At 35.8% G+C, this 17,822-nt stretch overlaps 1 protein-coding gene across 4 annotated transcripts in view; it reads right to left on the bottom strand.

Moving 5' to 3' along the window:
• LOC110022925 (nicotinate phosphoribosyltransferase 2-like) overlaps positions 1-17,822 on the bottom strand; it is a 100,376-nt gene that overhangs the window by 20,656 nt on the left and 61,898 nt on the right. For all 4 annotated transcript variants that reach the window (XR_002293829.1, XM_020722090.1, XM_020722099.1 and 1 more), the window contains one exon: positions 3,680-3,738. Coding sequence is in view for 3 of the 4 variants with exons in the window: in XM_020722090.1 (XP_020577749.1) it covers positions 3,680-3,738 (59 nt within the window). In the remaining variant the exon portion in view is untranslated. The remainder of the gene's footprint in view (positions 1-3,679; positions 3,739-17,822) is intronic.

Raw genomic sequence — 17,822 nt, 5'->3', positions numbered from 1 at the left:
ATATATATATATATATATTAAAATTACAAATGTGAGTTATTAATGTTTAATAACAGTCCTTAATAATCCCTTTACAAGAACTGCCTGTTGTTGCATGCCACGATTAGTAGATTTAACTTTGATAATCATTACCATAAATTCTACAATACTTGTTGCAGTAATTGTTACAATGTGAGGAAAACTTTAGGAAATTGATTATAAAAACTAATTAAATATCTTTTATATATTTGAAAATAAATATACCCTATTATAAATCAAAACAATTAGAATAAACTTTTAAATTTTATAAGAAAAAATTTTATGAGTTTTGGAGGTGCGAAAAATGGGGAATAATTTTAAAATCAAAACTTCAACCTATATTTTTTGGTCAAATTAGGCACTATAACTAGTCTGATATTTTTCCTCATAGAAACTGGAATGGACAAGATTTGTGCTTTTGAGAATATTCAAATAATAAACTTCAACCAAATCGCAAATTGAGAATAATCTATTAAATTGACATTATTATAGATTGAGAATCGAATACTTAAAGATTCATCAAATAATTTTTGTGGTACATTTGCAAGGCGCCTTAAGGCCTTCTATTAAAATTTATTTTTAAAATGTAGTGTCTTAGTTTCAAGATTATAAAAAAAAATCGCAAGTTCTAACCTACAAACCCAATTCTCTATTTAATGAAACATTGGTGAGAGAATTTATGATATGATGACTGTCCAAATGAACTCAAATAATCCAAATTATGAGCCCAATCCTCTAGAAACAAGCAACAAGTGTAAACAAGAATCAAAATAATTAACTCAAATTTCAATCAGAATAATAGTCACATTAAAAATTTCAACTGGAGAGTACCTTTCATATCAAAATACCCACAAATACAACAACAGCAACAAAGCCTTAATCCCCCTACATGGGGTCGGCTACATGAATCCTTTTTCTCCATTGCGTCCTATTTAGTGTCATATTTTCATTTAGTTCTAGTAAATTAAGGTCATTTTTTATACAATAAGCCCAAGTCTTCCTAGGTCTACCTCTGTCTTTCTTAACACAAGTCGAATCTAAAACATCTACACTCTCTTAATCGGATCATCAGATGGTCGACGTTTAATGTGACCAATCCATCTAAGACGACTTTCTCTAATTTTGTCCTTCACAGGAGCTACACCAACCCTATCACGGATATATTCATTTCGCATTTTGTCTCTAAGTGTAAAGCCACTCATCCACCTAATTATTCTCTTCTCGGCAACACTTAACTTATTATTATGCTTCTCTTTTAAAGGCCAACATTCAGCGCCATAGAGCATTGCAATTCTCACCATCGTCTTATAAAATTTTTCTTTCAGTCTAAACGGTACATATTTCAAATGCATAATGTTTTACTTGTGTTACATTCTGTTTGCTGTGCATTCATTTTTCATCCAATCAGAGGTTCCCTTTAACTCTTGCACATATTCATATTTAATGATGGACATTTTAAACACTTTTTAAAACATTCACATGATTTCCTAGCTTGACAGAAGTTTTAGGGCCTGTTTGGTGCGGCTGCAGTTTAGCTTAGTAAAAAGCAGCTGAAATATAATCTGAAGACTCTAATGTAAACCTCTATATTTCAAGTTTTTTCTGGGCTTTTTCACTCATTTTATTCACGAGAAGGATATCATCAGCAAAAAACATACACCATGGTACATCCAAACATACACCATACCATGGTACATCCTCCTGTAGATGTCGAGTAAGCCCATCCATAACTAAAGCAAAAAGATATGGGCTTAAATTCGATTCCTGATGTAGGAAAATATTTGGTCAATCCTCCTTCAGTTTAAACACAAGTAATAGCTCTAGTATACAAATCTTTAATGACTTGAATATAAGTCATATCAACAACTTTCTTCTCAAGAACTCTCCAAAGGATATCTCTTGGAACCTTATCGTAAGTTTTTTTTAAATCAATAAAAATCAATAGTAGATTCTCCTTATTATCTCTGAACATCTCCATCAAACCTCTCAATAAATGTATAGCTTCCATAGTAGACCTGCCCGACATAAATTCAAATTGATTAAGAGAAATCTTTGTAATGCGTCTTAACCTATGTTCAATTACCCTCTCACATAAGTTTAAATTATGACACATCAACTTAATTCCTCTATAATTTGCACTCTTGTGCATCCCCTTTATTCTTAAAAATGGGGACCAAAATACTCTTCCTCCACTCCTCACATCTTTTTAGTTTTTAAAACAAACAATATTAAAGAGTCTAGTAAGCCAAGAAACTCCCAAATCTCCTAAATATATCCACACTTCAATTGGGATCTCATCGGATCCTACAGACTTTCCACCCTTGATTTCCTTTAAAGCCTCCTCTACTTCTTGGAAGATTAAATCAAAATACCCACTAATGAAGGAAAAAAAAGAACCTTTACAGTTTAAACCTTGAAAAAAGAAAAAAAAATTAAGAAATATACAAAATTTAAAATTTACAAGTGAAATCTACTATCCTAAAACTAACAATTCATTTATCCTCGACAAAAGTGATAAATTAAATATTAACCTCAACCAATAAAGTGCTAATGTTATATCAAATATAAGATTTAATGTAACTAAATTAGTAACACTTATCCTTTAACCAAGGCATTTTACCATCAAACAACATCACATAAAGTATGGTTGTGATTGGGGCCTTCTAACCATAAAATTTGCCGTAAAATAGTACCAGTAAATTACAATCACAGCCAAAGTATTGAAGTTTCCCAATAGCACAAATTTTCAAGGATGTGAATTATGAAATGAAATTTATAAGACACAAAGCTCTCCATTAGCTGAGGTCTACTTGAAAGCATCCCCGACAAATATCCAACCCAAGTAACGGTCCATTAAATGATATAATTCATGGATATTGATAACAAAAAACTTAGAAGGTTAAATCAACTGCCTCTTCTTAACTAAGTAGATTAGGTTCCATAATGAATCGAGATGATGGAATCACGAGATCTTAAACAAATTCAACATCATTCCATGAACTAAAGGCGATAAATTTTCTCAGACTTAAACTAAAATTACTGCTACGCTAAGCACTTATCATTTAATGACTAGCCCTAATTAAGATTCTCACTTATCACCAAATGGGGTAATCAACTGTAGAAAACTTGCATGAAAAAGAAAACTTAAATTAGATCATAAAATGCTAACAAAATGAGCATGAAATTTCAAAGTAGTGTCTCATCTCATTAGATCCAGTTGCCAAATTTTGAGGCCCGCAACAGTTATTTATTACCATGCAATTAGTTTGCTTTTCTACAATTTGAATATAATTGCATTGCATGCATTTTATTCACATTCTGCAGTTACCACATACGAAATAAACATAAGCTCACTTCTTTTTCCTTCGTGCATGATTGTTGCAACTAGTGATGATTCAGAGAGATGTACTAAGTTCATAAAATATGGTTCACTTTTAACTTCTTCAAAAAAATTTCTTCACATGGGCTCTAACTTTTCCGGATGCAATAGTCTTTTCAAATATTGAGCAAGCCTATAGAGTAATAGCTTGGTACTATAGTTGTATATTTGATCAACAAGTTTAGATGATACAAGCAAAAAATAGTGGGGTGCATAAATTAAGCATTTTGAATAAGCAAAAGCAAGAAAATGCATATGACGTAAACACTGTTGAACATTTACCCCAAATCGTTAAGAGCTAAAGCAACTGCACAGAAGTTAGGAATTCCACTCTTCATAACCTGATGAGCATAAGTATATATTACAAACTCCATGCTGATATAATCACACATCAACTGAGAGAAAACAGCAAAAACGTTAAATATTCACCAGAAAAAAAAAACATTATAAGCAACACGACCAAGTTATCATGCTATATCTAGGCTTTATCAAAAATCCTGTGTCCAATTTTTCTTTTCTTTATCATTATTTTTTTAGAAGGCAGAGCTGAAGCAATGTTTATACTACCTCCAGTGGACCTAGAGGTCATGGGTTTGAATCACAAAAATAACCCCTATGTTGTAATAACCGAAATAAAATAAGAACTAAAAAAAGAATAAAAAGAAATAAATGAAAAAGGATTTTAATTGGATCAGTGACGATTTGAAACAATCCTCATCTCGATTGGCTTCTTCTTAGGTATCGAACATTTCATTCGAACCGGGGGAAGGAAATAGAAGAGCAAACGATAGATATAGATAGTGAAGAAGAAAGAGGGAGAGTCGGAGAGATTGGGAGCAGGAGAAGGAGAAGTAGGAGGAAGAAGTAGAATGAGAGGACATATGTTTTTGTTTTTCTTACAGAGATTCGACGACATTTGTAAGGGACAACGCCAAGGGCTCCGCCATTGAGGAAGAAGGCTCTGTGTGCGGTTCTTGCATGAAGGAAGAAGAGATGCAAGAGATTGTCGAACACTAGCCTTGTAGAGTAAAAGAGAGCCTTCCAAGTACAATCGAAGCCCTGTTTGTGTGAAGAGGAAGGAAGAAGAAGGCGGGGTCGATCTGAGCCTATGATGGTTCAAACATAAGAGAAGAGGAGGCAGAGCCCGAAATATTGTATCAGGAGTCCGTACGCAGAGCACGCAGCTATGCGTCCCGACTCCAATGAGTTTCGCCACCTGTAAAGTGCCATACGGACCCACTGAAAAAGAACAAGCAAAAGCGAAAAAAGAGTTAGCAAGTGACCCAGCCCGAACCTGCCTGATGCTTTGAAAACTAAACCCCACGTTGTCTCCTCAATTTCCATTTTCTTCTATCCCCACCGAGTAGGGTTGCACAGAGCTATTTTTACCTATGATTTTGGTAGCTAGGTTTTCACTCGTCTGGAATCCCTCGCATTGTCGATCTCCGGACGATTCACAGTCTCTCTCTCTCTCTTCACGTAAATTAATGTGATGTTTCAATTTTTCCAAAACAACACCACGCGTCAGGATTTAGGGTTTAGGATGTGAAATCATGTATTTTTTTTTTTAAATCGGAAACCGAGATATATGTAGTTGCATTCAAAATTTTATTCTTTACGGTTTTGACTATATGTAACCAAGATATGCATTTCCTCATATATGTTTTCCCTGTTTTGTTCATTTAACCATATGAATTGATGATTAAGTATTAGAAGATAGAGTATTTCATCTTACTACCACAATATTATGGTTGTAAGATTTATCACGAGTGAAACCAGTTGAAAATTATCATTAAACTAGCATAATACCACAATATTACCACACTAATATTATCATAATACAATCACATTTGCATCACAATAAACACTATAATACAATAAAAAACTACCACAATACTAACTCAAAACCAACACAAATCCAGTAGAATACCACCAGAATTGAACCACAATATGTCTACATTTGGTGTTATTCTGAAGTGATGATTTTATTGGGGTAAAGTTGTGGTATTCTGGAGTTAAGTTTGTGTTATTATGGTGGTGATGTGGTGTTATTGCAGGGGTAATTTGGTGGTATTATGATTTTAATTTTGTGTTTTAATGAGGGTATTATTGTGATATCCTCGTTATGTAATAATGTACGGTGGATGTTATTATGCTTGTTTATTAGGGTTTATATTAGGTTATTTTGGTGCTGATTTGTTGTTATTATGGTGATAATATGATGTAATTTTGATGTTGAGTTGATATTTTCATGCAGGTATTTTGAAGGTAAATTTCTTGTATAGAGGTGTTAATTTGGTGTTATTCTGGTGGTATCTTAGTCGTATTCTGATTTTGAGTTATTGTTAGTATGGTGGCAATTTGGTTCTACTTTGGTGGTCTTGTGGTAATGTTGTTATTGTAAATGAGACATGGTGGTATTTTATTGTTGAGTTGGTGTTATTTCCGTTTAACATGAATAAATTGATCATTTTAGTGGTAACATGATATTATTCTATTGTAGAGCAGGTGTTATTATAGTGATATTTATGTTGTATCCTGATTTTGATTTGGCGTTATTAGAGTGCCAATTTGATTGCACTATGGTGATATTGTAGTATTGAGACATATTTTGGTGTTATTTTATTGTTGAGTCAATGTTATTAGCGTGGTATTTATATTGTTTCCTAATTATGATTTGGTGTTATTAGGGTGCTAATTTGGTTGCATCGTAGTGATATTGTAGTATTGAAGTGGTGTTTTTATTAACATATTTTGGTATTATTATATTATTGAGTTAGCATTACTATGATGATATCTATGTTGTATCCTGGTTTTGATTTAGTATTATTAAGGTGCTAGTTTGACAGTATTGTGGAGATATTATAATATTGAAGTGATGCTATTACAGACATCTTTGGTGTTATTTTGTTACTGTTATTGTAGTATTGGTCTACAATTGGTAATAATGTTATTTTGTTGTTGCATTCTTATTTTAATGGGTATTTTTTGATAAATTGGTTATATTCAGTTGTCAATCTGATGTTGGTAAGGTGATATGTATGTTGTATTCTAGATTGATTTGGTGTCATTAAGGTCATATCTAGGTTGTATTCTGGATTGATTTGGTATTATTTAGATAGTAATTTAGTTGTATTTTAGTGTTATTGTGGTATTTGTGTGGGTCATTATCAATATTTCTTGGTGGTAAAATGGGGGTATTGTGGTCATTTTTCTTTGTGCTATTATGGTTTTATGCTAGTCACAATTGTTGCTTCAATTGATATTTTCTGGTGTTATCCTACTTGTATTTTGGTTTGGCGTTAACAAATTGTCAATTTTGCATTGTCTTCTTTTGTAGATTTTTGAACCCAATGATGTTCAACTGTATGTATCGACCATCTGTGGTAAGATCTGTTCTTAATATGGTCAAACATACCCTATCAGAGGAAACTACAAACACATTGAAAGATTTAAATGTATTTCATTTTTTTAATATGCCTCCATATTCATAATATAATGTTCTAACACTGCACATCTTGAATTGTTGGGATGTTGAACAAAGGATATTCAAGATGGGCGAGAAAGAATTATGTATAAACTCCAACTAAGTTGACTTATTGGTAGGCATGCCCAACAGAGGAGAACCAATCCACTGGGATAAAGCTCCTTCATGTGGTGAATCTTTGATACAGATAATGAATGACTTAGTTGAGGTTTCATTCAGCGAGTATTCAATGCCCTTTGATGAACATATTATAAAATTTTAGTTTACAAACTTATTATTTCCTTCGTGCAACTGTAGTGTGCTCAAGGGCCTTTACAATTTTGCTAAGGATGTACATTATTTTTGTTCATTTAGGTCTGCTGTCATTTGAGAGTTTCTTATCGACCAAGTGAATTTCGTCATCACAAAATGAACGTGGAATCATTCATTGGGATATATTAATTGATTTGTTTTTCTACTCATGGTAGTATGATGTTTATACTATCTAAAATTTATGTTTTTAAGTCAAAGCAGGTAATGATTTAACATTTAAATAGCTTTGATTTTATGAGTGTACATCTCTATTTACTTTTGTTGCACCCGACGTCTAGCCTCGCATGTTAAGGTGGCCAACAAATATGAGCTGGAGCTCATCCTCTATACATCAAACTTTTGAGAAGCTCAGTCCTGAGCAGATATTTCTCTCATATGACACTTTATTTTTTTGGAAAATTCAATTCATTTTCTGATTGCAATGATTGATCATTGTAGGTTTACGATTCTTTTTTGGATTTGAAAGACGGAGATGTCTAGCTCGCTCCAATTGAAAAGCAACCCAGTTCAATTAAGACGAGCCGATCTATCACCCATGAAACTTATTTCACAACATATTCACCAATTTCATTTGGTATTTTTCATTTCAAGTGACAACACACCGCAACCAAAGTGTACAGTCGTCAACAAAGGTTTTGAAGAAATTCTTCATTTACTAATAACTCAAGAAAAAATTCTTTCTGAATTTCAAGAATCAATTAGCAACAATGTCTGACTTACATAGATGAGAGGTGACTTACATAGATGAGAGGTTTCTTGTTAATATTGAACAATTGGAGCAGCAAATAATAAAAGATGATGTGGAATCTCAAAAGCCTTAGTGTATTACAATCACTGATGATGAGAGCAGTGTCCAAGAGAATAGAAAAGATGTTATTTATGCAGATGAATTTGTGGGAAATTTATTTTGCCAAAAAATAACTACAAGATATATATATCATAACATTCAAGTTAACATTAAAAATGATTAATTTTTTGTTATATAGCCTCGTCCGGTTGAGAAAGTTGTAGATTTTTCTGCGAGAACAGAAATACCACTAAGAAATGCAACAAGTAATTGATCAGTATTGTACGAGATATATTGATATGTCAGTATATGTTCACATTATTCCGTTCAGGTAATACTCTTATATTTAATTCTAACATACGTTGTAGGAGTGATGTTATGATTCATGTTGGACACGTAGTAATTAGTCATTATTGTATTGATGATATTCTGACAAACGATTGATTTGCAAATGAACATGTCGATGTTTTTGCATTTTTAATAGAGAAAAAAAAAAGATTAAATCACCAGCATTGTATAGACCGTTCTTATATGTATTGTCATTGCATTCGATGATTACACAAGTTTAATTATACCTTGTAAAGTTTACGTAGCATTTATTTGTATACTTCTTCCATGATTACATTTGTGCCATTTTATGCTGCTTTATGCAGAGAAAGACAATTTAATATTCGTAGAACACATCGCAAAAGAAAATGTCAAAAAAGCTCAACTTATACTAATTTCTATTATGAATAAACAAGACTGGATTCTATTTGCGGAAAAATTGAAAGCTAAAAGTGGAGCTTATATGATTCAATTATCAGTAAGATGCACAAGGATATTACCCATAGCGCTGTAAGTATATTCATCAATGTTTAGTGATTCATTATTCAATTCATATTTTTTTGCATTGTTTACGAGTTTTTAATTCGACCCGAAAATTTGCAGATCAAATTACTTGTTAAAGTTGCTGGGAAAGCTTTAAAGAGCAGTCCATCAAAATGGTCTGTTGTTACGACTAGAGGCACCCCTGCACAAACGAATAGTCTATTGTGGTATGTTTGTATGCAAGTATATCACATTATTAGTAAGCATCGAGAAAATTAATTGAAATGATAAAATAGACTGTCAAAAAGATATGCCAAAATTTAGAATTGAATTCATGTATGAATTTTGTTTGTAGGTGATCTCCTTTGTAGATCAAAATACTTCTTTATGCAGACATTAATGTGTTGTTTTGTAGCTGATTTTAATTTGATTGACTGATACTGTGATGGCTTTAAACTAATTTTATTATAGTTGTAACAATTGGTTCTACAACTGATACGCGTGAAATCTAATTTTATACTAATATTTACGCATCTCTCAACTTCTACAACAGCTTAACATAAAATTATCTGAAAATATTACATAGCTTACAATAAAATCTTATAAAATTGTGCAAAACAACAAATACGACTTTGCAGGTTTCATCAGTGCTATGTTTTACGCTCTTCAATGGAATCCATCATCAGGCTGGTATATGTTTGTGTGGGCTGCGATGCACTACATGGTGTATAAAATTCCTGCTACATTACAGTAATCTTGACAAAATGTTTAAGTACAATAATAGAAAAATTTTATTTTTCTCCTAATACCTTGTTAATTTGAAATTAGCCATACCCTTTGAGAGCATTTCGCCGGGTCCTTTACTTTTACATTGCATTCTTTATTGATATTTTTTATTCGCTTTTTGCTTTGACTAAATTGCTCTCACACTTAATATGCTATCAACATCGTCGAATAATTTTTTCAATTATTTCGACATATATATTGCTCAGCTTTTTCATTTCTGTGTGCTTTGATAATAATTTGATAAAAAAAAAATTATGGGCGTGGGTGCGTAACATGAGGCCATTTAAAAATTCATTCCTCATTTGTCACTTTCAGAAATTTATATCAATAAGAGTAATAGATATTCCTTTTAGCATGAACAGACCATCACAATAAAAGATATTTATCGGGTATCTTCGTTATATTTTCTCAGCTAAAAACTCATAGGCCGTGGGCACAGTATAACACAGTCATTTCAAATTTTTTGAAACTAGAACTTATTTTGGAATAGACTTATCAAATTTATCAACCCAAGATCCGTGCCTTCTTATTATCAAAATTTTTAATGTAAAATTTTGAAGCGCTATTTACAGAGAAGTCTACAGCAAGACCACATAACCCATGTAAGAACACTTTGTCGAAGAATGAATGCTGCTTCCTTAAATAAAATGAAGTTGTTTGTTTCAACACTCGACTGCTTTGAGTAATAGAAGCAACTATAGACTGAACACATTTGAGATCCGCATCCTTCTCATTTTGCCTCCATGCTTTCATGGTATTTTCATGTCCCAGAAAACAATAGGTAATAGAGTTTGTTGGCTTGGAGATAACTTGACAAAAATTATTTGTGAACTCACCTCTTTGTGTTAATAAACTTTTCAATACAATTATTTCTTTCTTAAAGGCCTTTCACCACTTATTTCTAATGTTGTATAAATCATCTAGCCAAATGTTGTATGGATTTTTTTTCTCAATCATGATAGCCCAAATTTGTTTGAACTCCTCTTCAGAGTCGCATTTGCTCGTGCATTTGTAGAATAAATCGTTAATTGTTTTATTACTCGCATTACAATGAACTTTTAAAAGAAATTTCTTATAGAGTGACAATCTATTATGTGTATATAACAAAGAATCTTCTATAGTTCTTGTTATTGCTTGATCCTAATTAGTAAAGATTGTTATTGGAAGCATATCAGTCATTATATGAATAAATGTTTTCAATAACCAGTTGAACAAATCAATCGTCTCATCTGAAAAAAAACCTAACTCCAAAGAGAATATTTTGCCAATGATGATTCATGCCAACAAAAAGAGCGCAGTATACATCATATTTGTTCAGTCTAAACCATGTATCAAAAATAATGACATCCCAAAACAATCATAATCAAGTCTAGATATGTCATCACTCCAAAAAAAGCTCATCAAAGTACCGCACTCATCAATTGAAAGTCCCATGCAAACCTACCATCTTCAGTTTGTCTCTCCGTGGAAAATTGTAATAGAGAATTAGTGTACTATTTTCAATTTTAATTCTTCTCCCTTTTTGAATGAAATTTAATGCATCTCTCTTCACACATCTAAGTTTCACTACTTTATCAACTTCTATAGAAAAAAAGTTGAATGCATCTGTAGCTCTAATCCCTAATTTTATCATCGATCTGAGCATATCTGCATTGATTTCGCTTGTCTTTCTATCTGAATACAGAATATACTTATCATCAGGCTTCACTAAAGAGTGACTATGACTTTCAATAAATTTTTTAAGTATCCACTTACCTTCAACATAAGCTTCATATCGAATCATTGCTAGATAATCAGTCATGAGGTCCGCTTTTTTTAAGTTCATCGTGTTGGTGAACTTCCAACTCCTTAAAACCAACTTTACTATATAAAAAATCATTCGATTTAACTTTTTCAAATATGGCCAAAATCTATTGTGGTCTTTTCAAATAGATTATATGTTTCTTTTTCGTTGTGTACTATAATGTCAAGCAATCTGTCTGCAATTTGATCATTATCAATATTTCTTGTCTCGCAAAACTACACAACTATAGAATAGTTCAAATTTGATTAAGTATGGAAATCACTAAACTAAAAGCACACAAACCTAGAAATATGACCCTAATACTATAAAACTATCATAACACAACAAAAAATAATCATAATACAACCACAATACAACTACAATAATATAATACAACCACAAAACCACCACAATACAACCTCAAAACTACCATAATACAACAAAAAAACACCACAATACAACCACAATACAACTAAAATGCAATCACAAACCACAATACTTTCACAATACAACCACAAAACCAACAAAATACAATCACAAAACCACTACAATACAAACATAAAACCACCATAATACAGGCCACAACAACTACAATACAACTAAAGAACCACCAAAATACAACCACAAAACTACCACAATACAATCATAAAACAACTATAATACCACCATAAAACAATCACAATACAACAACAAAAAAACTGAAAACCCACCACGATAACACCAAAATACTTCCACATTACAATCACAATATAACCACAATACAACCACAAAACCACCATAAAATAATCACAAAATAACCACGATACCACCACAAATGTCACAATATCACCTATCACCAACAATATCACCACGATAACACCAAAGCACCACCACAATACTAATACAAAATCACCACAATACACTCACCAAATCATCATAATACAACCATAATACCACCACAAATCACCTTAATACCACAACAAAACCATCACAATGCCTCCTATTAATTTTTTTTTTTTAAGTCCAAGCGCTAATTTTATTGAAATAGAAAGGATAAATAAATGTTGTATGAGAGAGCCCAAAAAGGCACCCTGCCCATATGTTACAAGTATAGTAATACCAAAACAAAAAGATACAGATAGACTAAATAAAAAGTAAAACAAATTTAAAACATGCAGAAAACAAGTAGCTAGGGACGAGCTAGTTTAATCCTGCCTCTTTCTCTAGTTTTAAGAACGGAGCCAGATAACAAATTTTGAAGAGTCGTTTCATTGTCAGGAGTAACTAAAGCATCATCCATTAAGTTTCTAAGTTGGAATGTGTCCCCAAACTTCTTCTTCCGCCGAGAAGTATAAACTTGTCATTCTTCATCTGAAGACTGACTCATGTGATTTTCGGTCTGATTTGAAATAAAAATCACAGTAGAAGGAAAGACAGTCGTTGTCACCGCGATAGGTTCCTGTGCATGTGAAGTGTGAATTGTTACCTCTGCACCTGATGCATCCTGAATAGGAGCTGCAGGGCTATCCTGATTTTCGGTTCGAACATTATCCGCTATAGTACGGTCAAGAGAAGGGATCCCAGGGGCAAACACCAACTCCTGTCTTATGGTGATTCCCTCCTCAGTTTGACTATCATCAGGTTTTTTGGGAGCTCGTTCAGACACATGGAGTGCACTAATAGTGTGTTCCTACTATTAATTATTGGTTCTCAACTGTGGGTGCAATTTTAAACATTTCTCCTGCTGGAGTCCAAACATCTTGTAGTACTTGCAGTAGTGAGGTTTTTGTTACATAATAATTTTTTGTCAATAACCATTATGAGCAGATCTAAGCCAGACTTCTTTTACATCTGGTAGTGTAATATCTCTTTCAATCAAAATCCTTATAATAGAGGGCCTTGAGAAATGAACTGGTAAGTCTACTTGCAAAGTAAGTCTACTTGCAAAGGTTTTTCAATGATAGTCTCAATTGCATATAAGATAAGTAGGTCAAAGAATTGAAGTTTCAGTTCAGGTCATGAGAACCAGATAGGTGCAATTGGGGGGTTCTTGACTGGGAACAAAATTAGGAGTCCATTTGAGCAATTTCATATGTTTGCCCACAATTGTGATGAATTTCTTTGAGAGAATCCTCGTGTAATATTCTACTATGTTCAGTCGTATCATAACATGCCTTCCGTCGAAATGATCCACCTGTCAATCTCTAACCAATTTGAAATCTTCAAAAACCTTCCTGATGATCTTCATCTTAGAGCAACCTAATTGAAACTTTCCAACTAGTACAAATTTGTATTTTCCTGCACGAGTTGAAATTTAAGCATCAGAGAAGAATATTGTTAGTTTGCCCGTCTTTTTCTCTACTTTTTTGATGAGATTGCAATCGTCTTTTGTTGCAACCGAATCGTGGTACATCTGCGGGAATACCGGACTATCTGTCAGGTGGAAAGGGGAGCTGCGTTTGTGAACCACTGTAGCATAGGAGGGTTTGGCGGGATTATCACCGAAGACAGAGGCAGTGTAGGAAAACCCTGAGGCCATCACAACAGCAAATGGTGCAACCGGTGCTCGATCATTCGAGCAGTCGAGCTGCCTTTACGAACCTGCAGCACGAAGCGCGGCAGACGCGAGCCTCAGACAAAGATGACGCAGAAGGCTGGACAACGCGACGACGCCTCGACGACACCTCGACGACGCAGCAGACGAGCAGGCTCGACAACGCGAACTCCTCCAACCAGAGCCGAAGACGAAGACGGAAATGATCGAAACGAGCGAGCGAAAATAATGTTTGTTTCGAGCTAGGGTTCGCCAATATATATATACACGCACAATGGTGATTTCGGTCGCAATGATTCTACTGCCGTGGGAAGAGAAGATCTCGCATCGTTGACCCTCGCTCCGGCGTTTGCATCGACGTCGAAGTTCACACTCCCTGTCGCGACTCGCATCGCGATATCCACTGCTCGCGTCGTCTTCCTGTGTCGTTATCGTTCCTCTGCTCGACGTCGACGTTCGCACCTGCTCTGCTCGACATTGTCGTCTTCCACGCCTCTATCGCTCGCAGCTGTCGTTTGCGCCCGACTCTTCTGTTTCGGCATTGCTCCTTCGTGCGTCTCCTCCTTCGCGCTGCTTCGCGCCCAGCGACGAAACCGCGACATCTTCCAGCTTTTTGGTTTCGTCATTTCCTCTGCGCCATTTCTGTGGTTTGTGTCTTCTGCCTCATCTAGCTGCGGTTTGCTGAGATTGTTGTTGCGGTTTCGACATCTGCGGTTCGTCTTCTGCACAGCTTCGCCCTAGCTCATCTTTTTTTTTCCCTCGACCAGATTTGCAGAGCTTTTCTTTGCTGAGATGGAGCTTCCTCCTCCGGTTGAGCCCGGTAAAACCTCTTTTGCCCACATTGTGGATAATCCTCAGGGGGAGACAGCGGTTGTCTTCCCTTAAGTTATAAATAGAATCTTGATGGTACAGGTGACTGTCACTTTATTATGAATGCAAGCAAGAAGAGTGAGAAAACAACACTATTTTTCTCTGAGTCAGAAATTTCAACCTTGACTGACAAATTCAAATTTGTTATCATCGGAAAATTTTAGTGGGGACACCCAGCTATGGAAGTTATCAGAAAAAGTTTTGATAACCTCAAATTAGCAGGAAAATGAAAAGTGAGGGTCATGGATAGGAGAAATGTTTTGATTCAGTGAACCGTGCCTGAAGACTACACTCGTATTTTCACCAAAAAAAATCTTAATATTACTCAAGTGGTCTCCTGATTTTGACCCCAATCATAAACCTCCTACTGTACCGGTATGGTTTAGTCTACCTGGTCTCAAGCTGCATTTTTTTCATCATAAGGTTCTCTACTCTATTGGTGTCATACTTGGGGACTCTATGAAGCTAGATCTACCCACTTTCAACCTTATCAGACCTTTTATGGTCATAATACTTGGAAAAAAGATATTACTTTGTTTGATGTTACTAAAATCTGGTTGGGCACATGCATACTGGATATTGACAACAAATCGTCATGGAGCATAGACCTTATTGTTCTCATTGTAAGATGTTTGGGCATACTCTTGATAAATGTCATAAGCTTCACCCTAATTTGAAATATAAAGATCAAGTGAATAAGATTGGTTCTAAGGATATATATGTACACCTGGAGAAAAAGCTACAACATGACAGATTTTGGTGTCTGATTCTATTACCCCTGTCGTTACTGTTACTGCGAGTGATGTGATGCTGACACCTTCAAACCCCATAGAAAATAATACTGATACTATTACCAACAAATAATAGTGTTCAGACTGATAATCAGGAGTCTCATAGCTCCACTTCTTCAGGAAGTATTCAGTGTAGAGGCAACTCATACTTCACATATACTAGAACCTATTATGGGTACTACGGTTGGTATTCCTTCTGCTTCAGCTCTACTACCCCATCAGATTGATTCTTCGGATGAGGAATGACAGGTCTATTCTAGGAGGAAGAAGAAGAATGAAGACCGACTCCAACTCGGGAACATATTGGATGATACATTGGTTACTACTGGCAATGACAATCATCTTACCAACTTATTAGCTTGCTCATTCCCTAAAACTAGAGGCAGAGGCAAGACAAAATTGGGACGCTCTCTAGCCACCTGATAATATGTATTTCGATCAAGAGGAGTTTTAGGTGGTATGGGTGTGAGTATGTGTGTGTGTGTGTGTATGGTGGCGAGCTCTGCTAGGGTTTGGCCCAATGGCGAAACTCAGCGTTAACCTTAGTATCTAATGTATTTTCTGTTTCTTCTAGTTTTGAAAACTTTTGTGGTTTTTTGTGTAGACAGGGTGTCATGCTTGGACCCTCTCGCACATTGTATCTATGAGTGGCTACTGTTTCGTCGGCTTCGGATACAATCTCGCTCATTTACCGAGTCTTCTTCGTTCTCGGTCATCTTCTCTGGACAGCTGCGTCAGCACCGCATCGTCGCTGTTTCGTCGTTGTTTCCGTCGTTGCCTTCTTCGCCCTCGTTGCACGTCGCTGTTTTCCTGCTTTGCACTGCTTCGCACACCGCTTGTCATCTGCGTCGAGTGCATTCGTCCTCGGTCGCAGACTGCATCCGTTTTTGCCCAATGGCGAACCTCAGCGTTACCCTTCGGCTTCACTCCATCGTCTTCGTGAGTGGCTACTGTTTCGTCGGCTTCGGATACAATCTCGCTCGTTTACCGAGTCTTCTTTGTTCTCGGTCATCTTCTCTGGACAGCTACGTCAGCACCGCATCGTCGTTGTTTCGTCGTTGTTTCCGTCGTTGCCTTCTTCGCCCTCGTTGCACGTCGCTGTTTTCCTGCTTTGCACGTCGCTTGTCGTCTGCGTCGAGTGCATTCGTCCTCGGTCGCAGACTGCATCCCGCTGCTCAACGACAGTGCGCACGCAGTGAAGCACCGGCCAAGGTGATGGCCTCAAGGGTTCTTTCCTACGTCGTCACCCTCGCCGGTGATAACCCCGCTCCCGCCCCTCTTTCGAATATGTTTTCGCAAAGTTACCACGATACTTTTGCTCTTGTCGTTGAAACCGGATTTCTCAAAAAAGCATCCCGTAAAAATGGCAAACCTGTAATCTTTCTCACAGAGGTCGAGATCTCTACCCTAGCTGCGCCCTGCCGACTGTTCTTAGTATATAAGTTTCTTTATGGAAACCCTAAAATTGAGCTAATTCGAAAGAATTTTGAGCAAATGAAGCTGAAAGGGGGTTGGAAGATTGGTAAATTGGATGGTCAGCACATTCTCATTCAATTATCAAATGATGCAGACTACGCTCATTTGTTTGCGAAAAGCCTCCTTCGAATAGACGACCACGTGATGAAGGTTTTAAAATGGACGATGGATTTTGACCCTCGTACTGAACCCCCTATCATTCCTGTTTGGCTACGCTTCCCAGGTTTGAAGGTCCACCTTTACGATCAAGAGCTCATCTTCGCTTTAGCGATGGTATACGGTAAACCTCTCAAAACTGATATGCTTACAGTGAATCTGACTCAACCTTTTGAAGCCAGAATTTTGATAGAACGGGATATTACTTTACTTTTTCCGAGAGATATGGATTGACACACAGCATCAGGGATTTTGGCAGCAAGCAAAACTTGAACAGATACCTCTTTATTGCATCCACTACCGGATGTTTGGACACTCTCTTTCTCAATGTTATCATTTGCATCCAAATTTAAAACCTCCGAGTAAAAATGCTACTGGATCCGCCCCACTTCATACATGTCCCTCTTCCGCCCCCCGAGTGCATTCCACAGACTTTTGAAACACCGGTTGACACGATGCCACCTCTCCCTCCCACTACCGGAAACAACACGGTTTCTGTTCTTCTGACTGATGTATTGGCAGATGGTTCACTTGAGCATCCTACAGTCTCTATCACTGTTGAAAACAATACTGCAAGATCCTTACCTCCAAAGGATATTCTTCGGTCCGATAATCAGGATAGTATCGCAACTCC

The sequence above is a fragment of the Phalaenopsis equestris genome, unplaced genomic scaffold (assembly GCF_001263595.1).
Source record: "Phalaenopsis equestris unplaced genomic scaffold, ASM126359v1 Scaffold000002, whole genome shotgun sequence".
Lineage (NCBI taxonomy): Eukaryota > Viridiplantae > Streptophyta > Magnoliopsida > Asparagales > Orchidaceae > Phalaenopsis > Phalaenopsis equestris.
The sequence above is the reverse complement of the archived record's forward strand: the minus strand, read 5'-3'. Positions and strand labels throughout refer to the sequence as shown.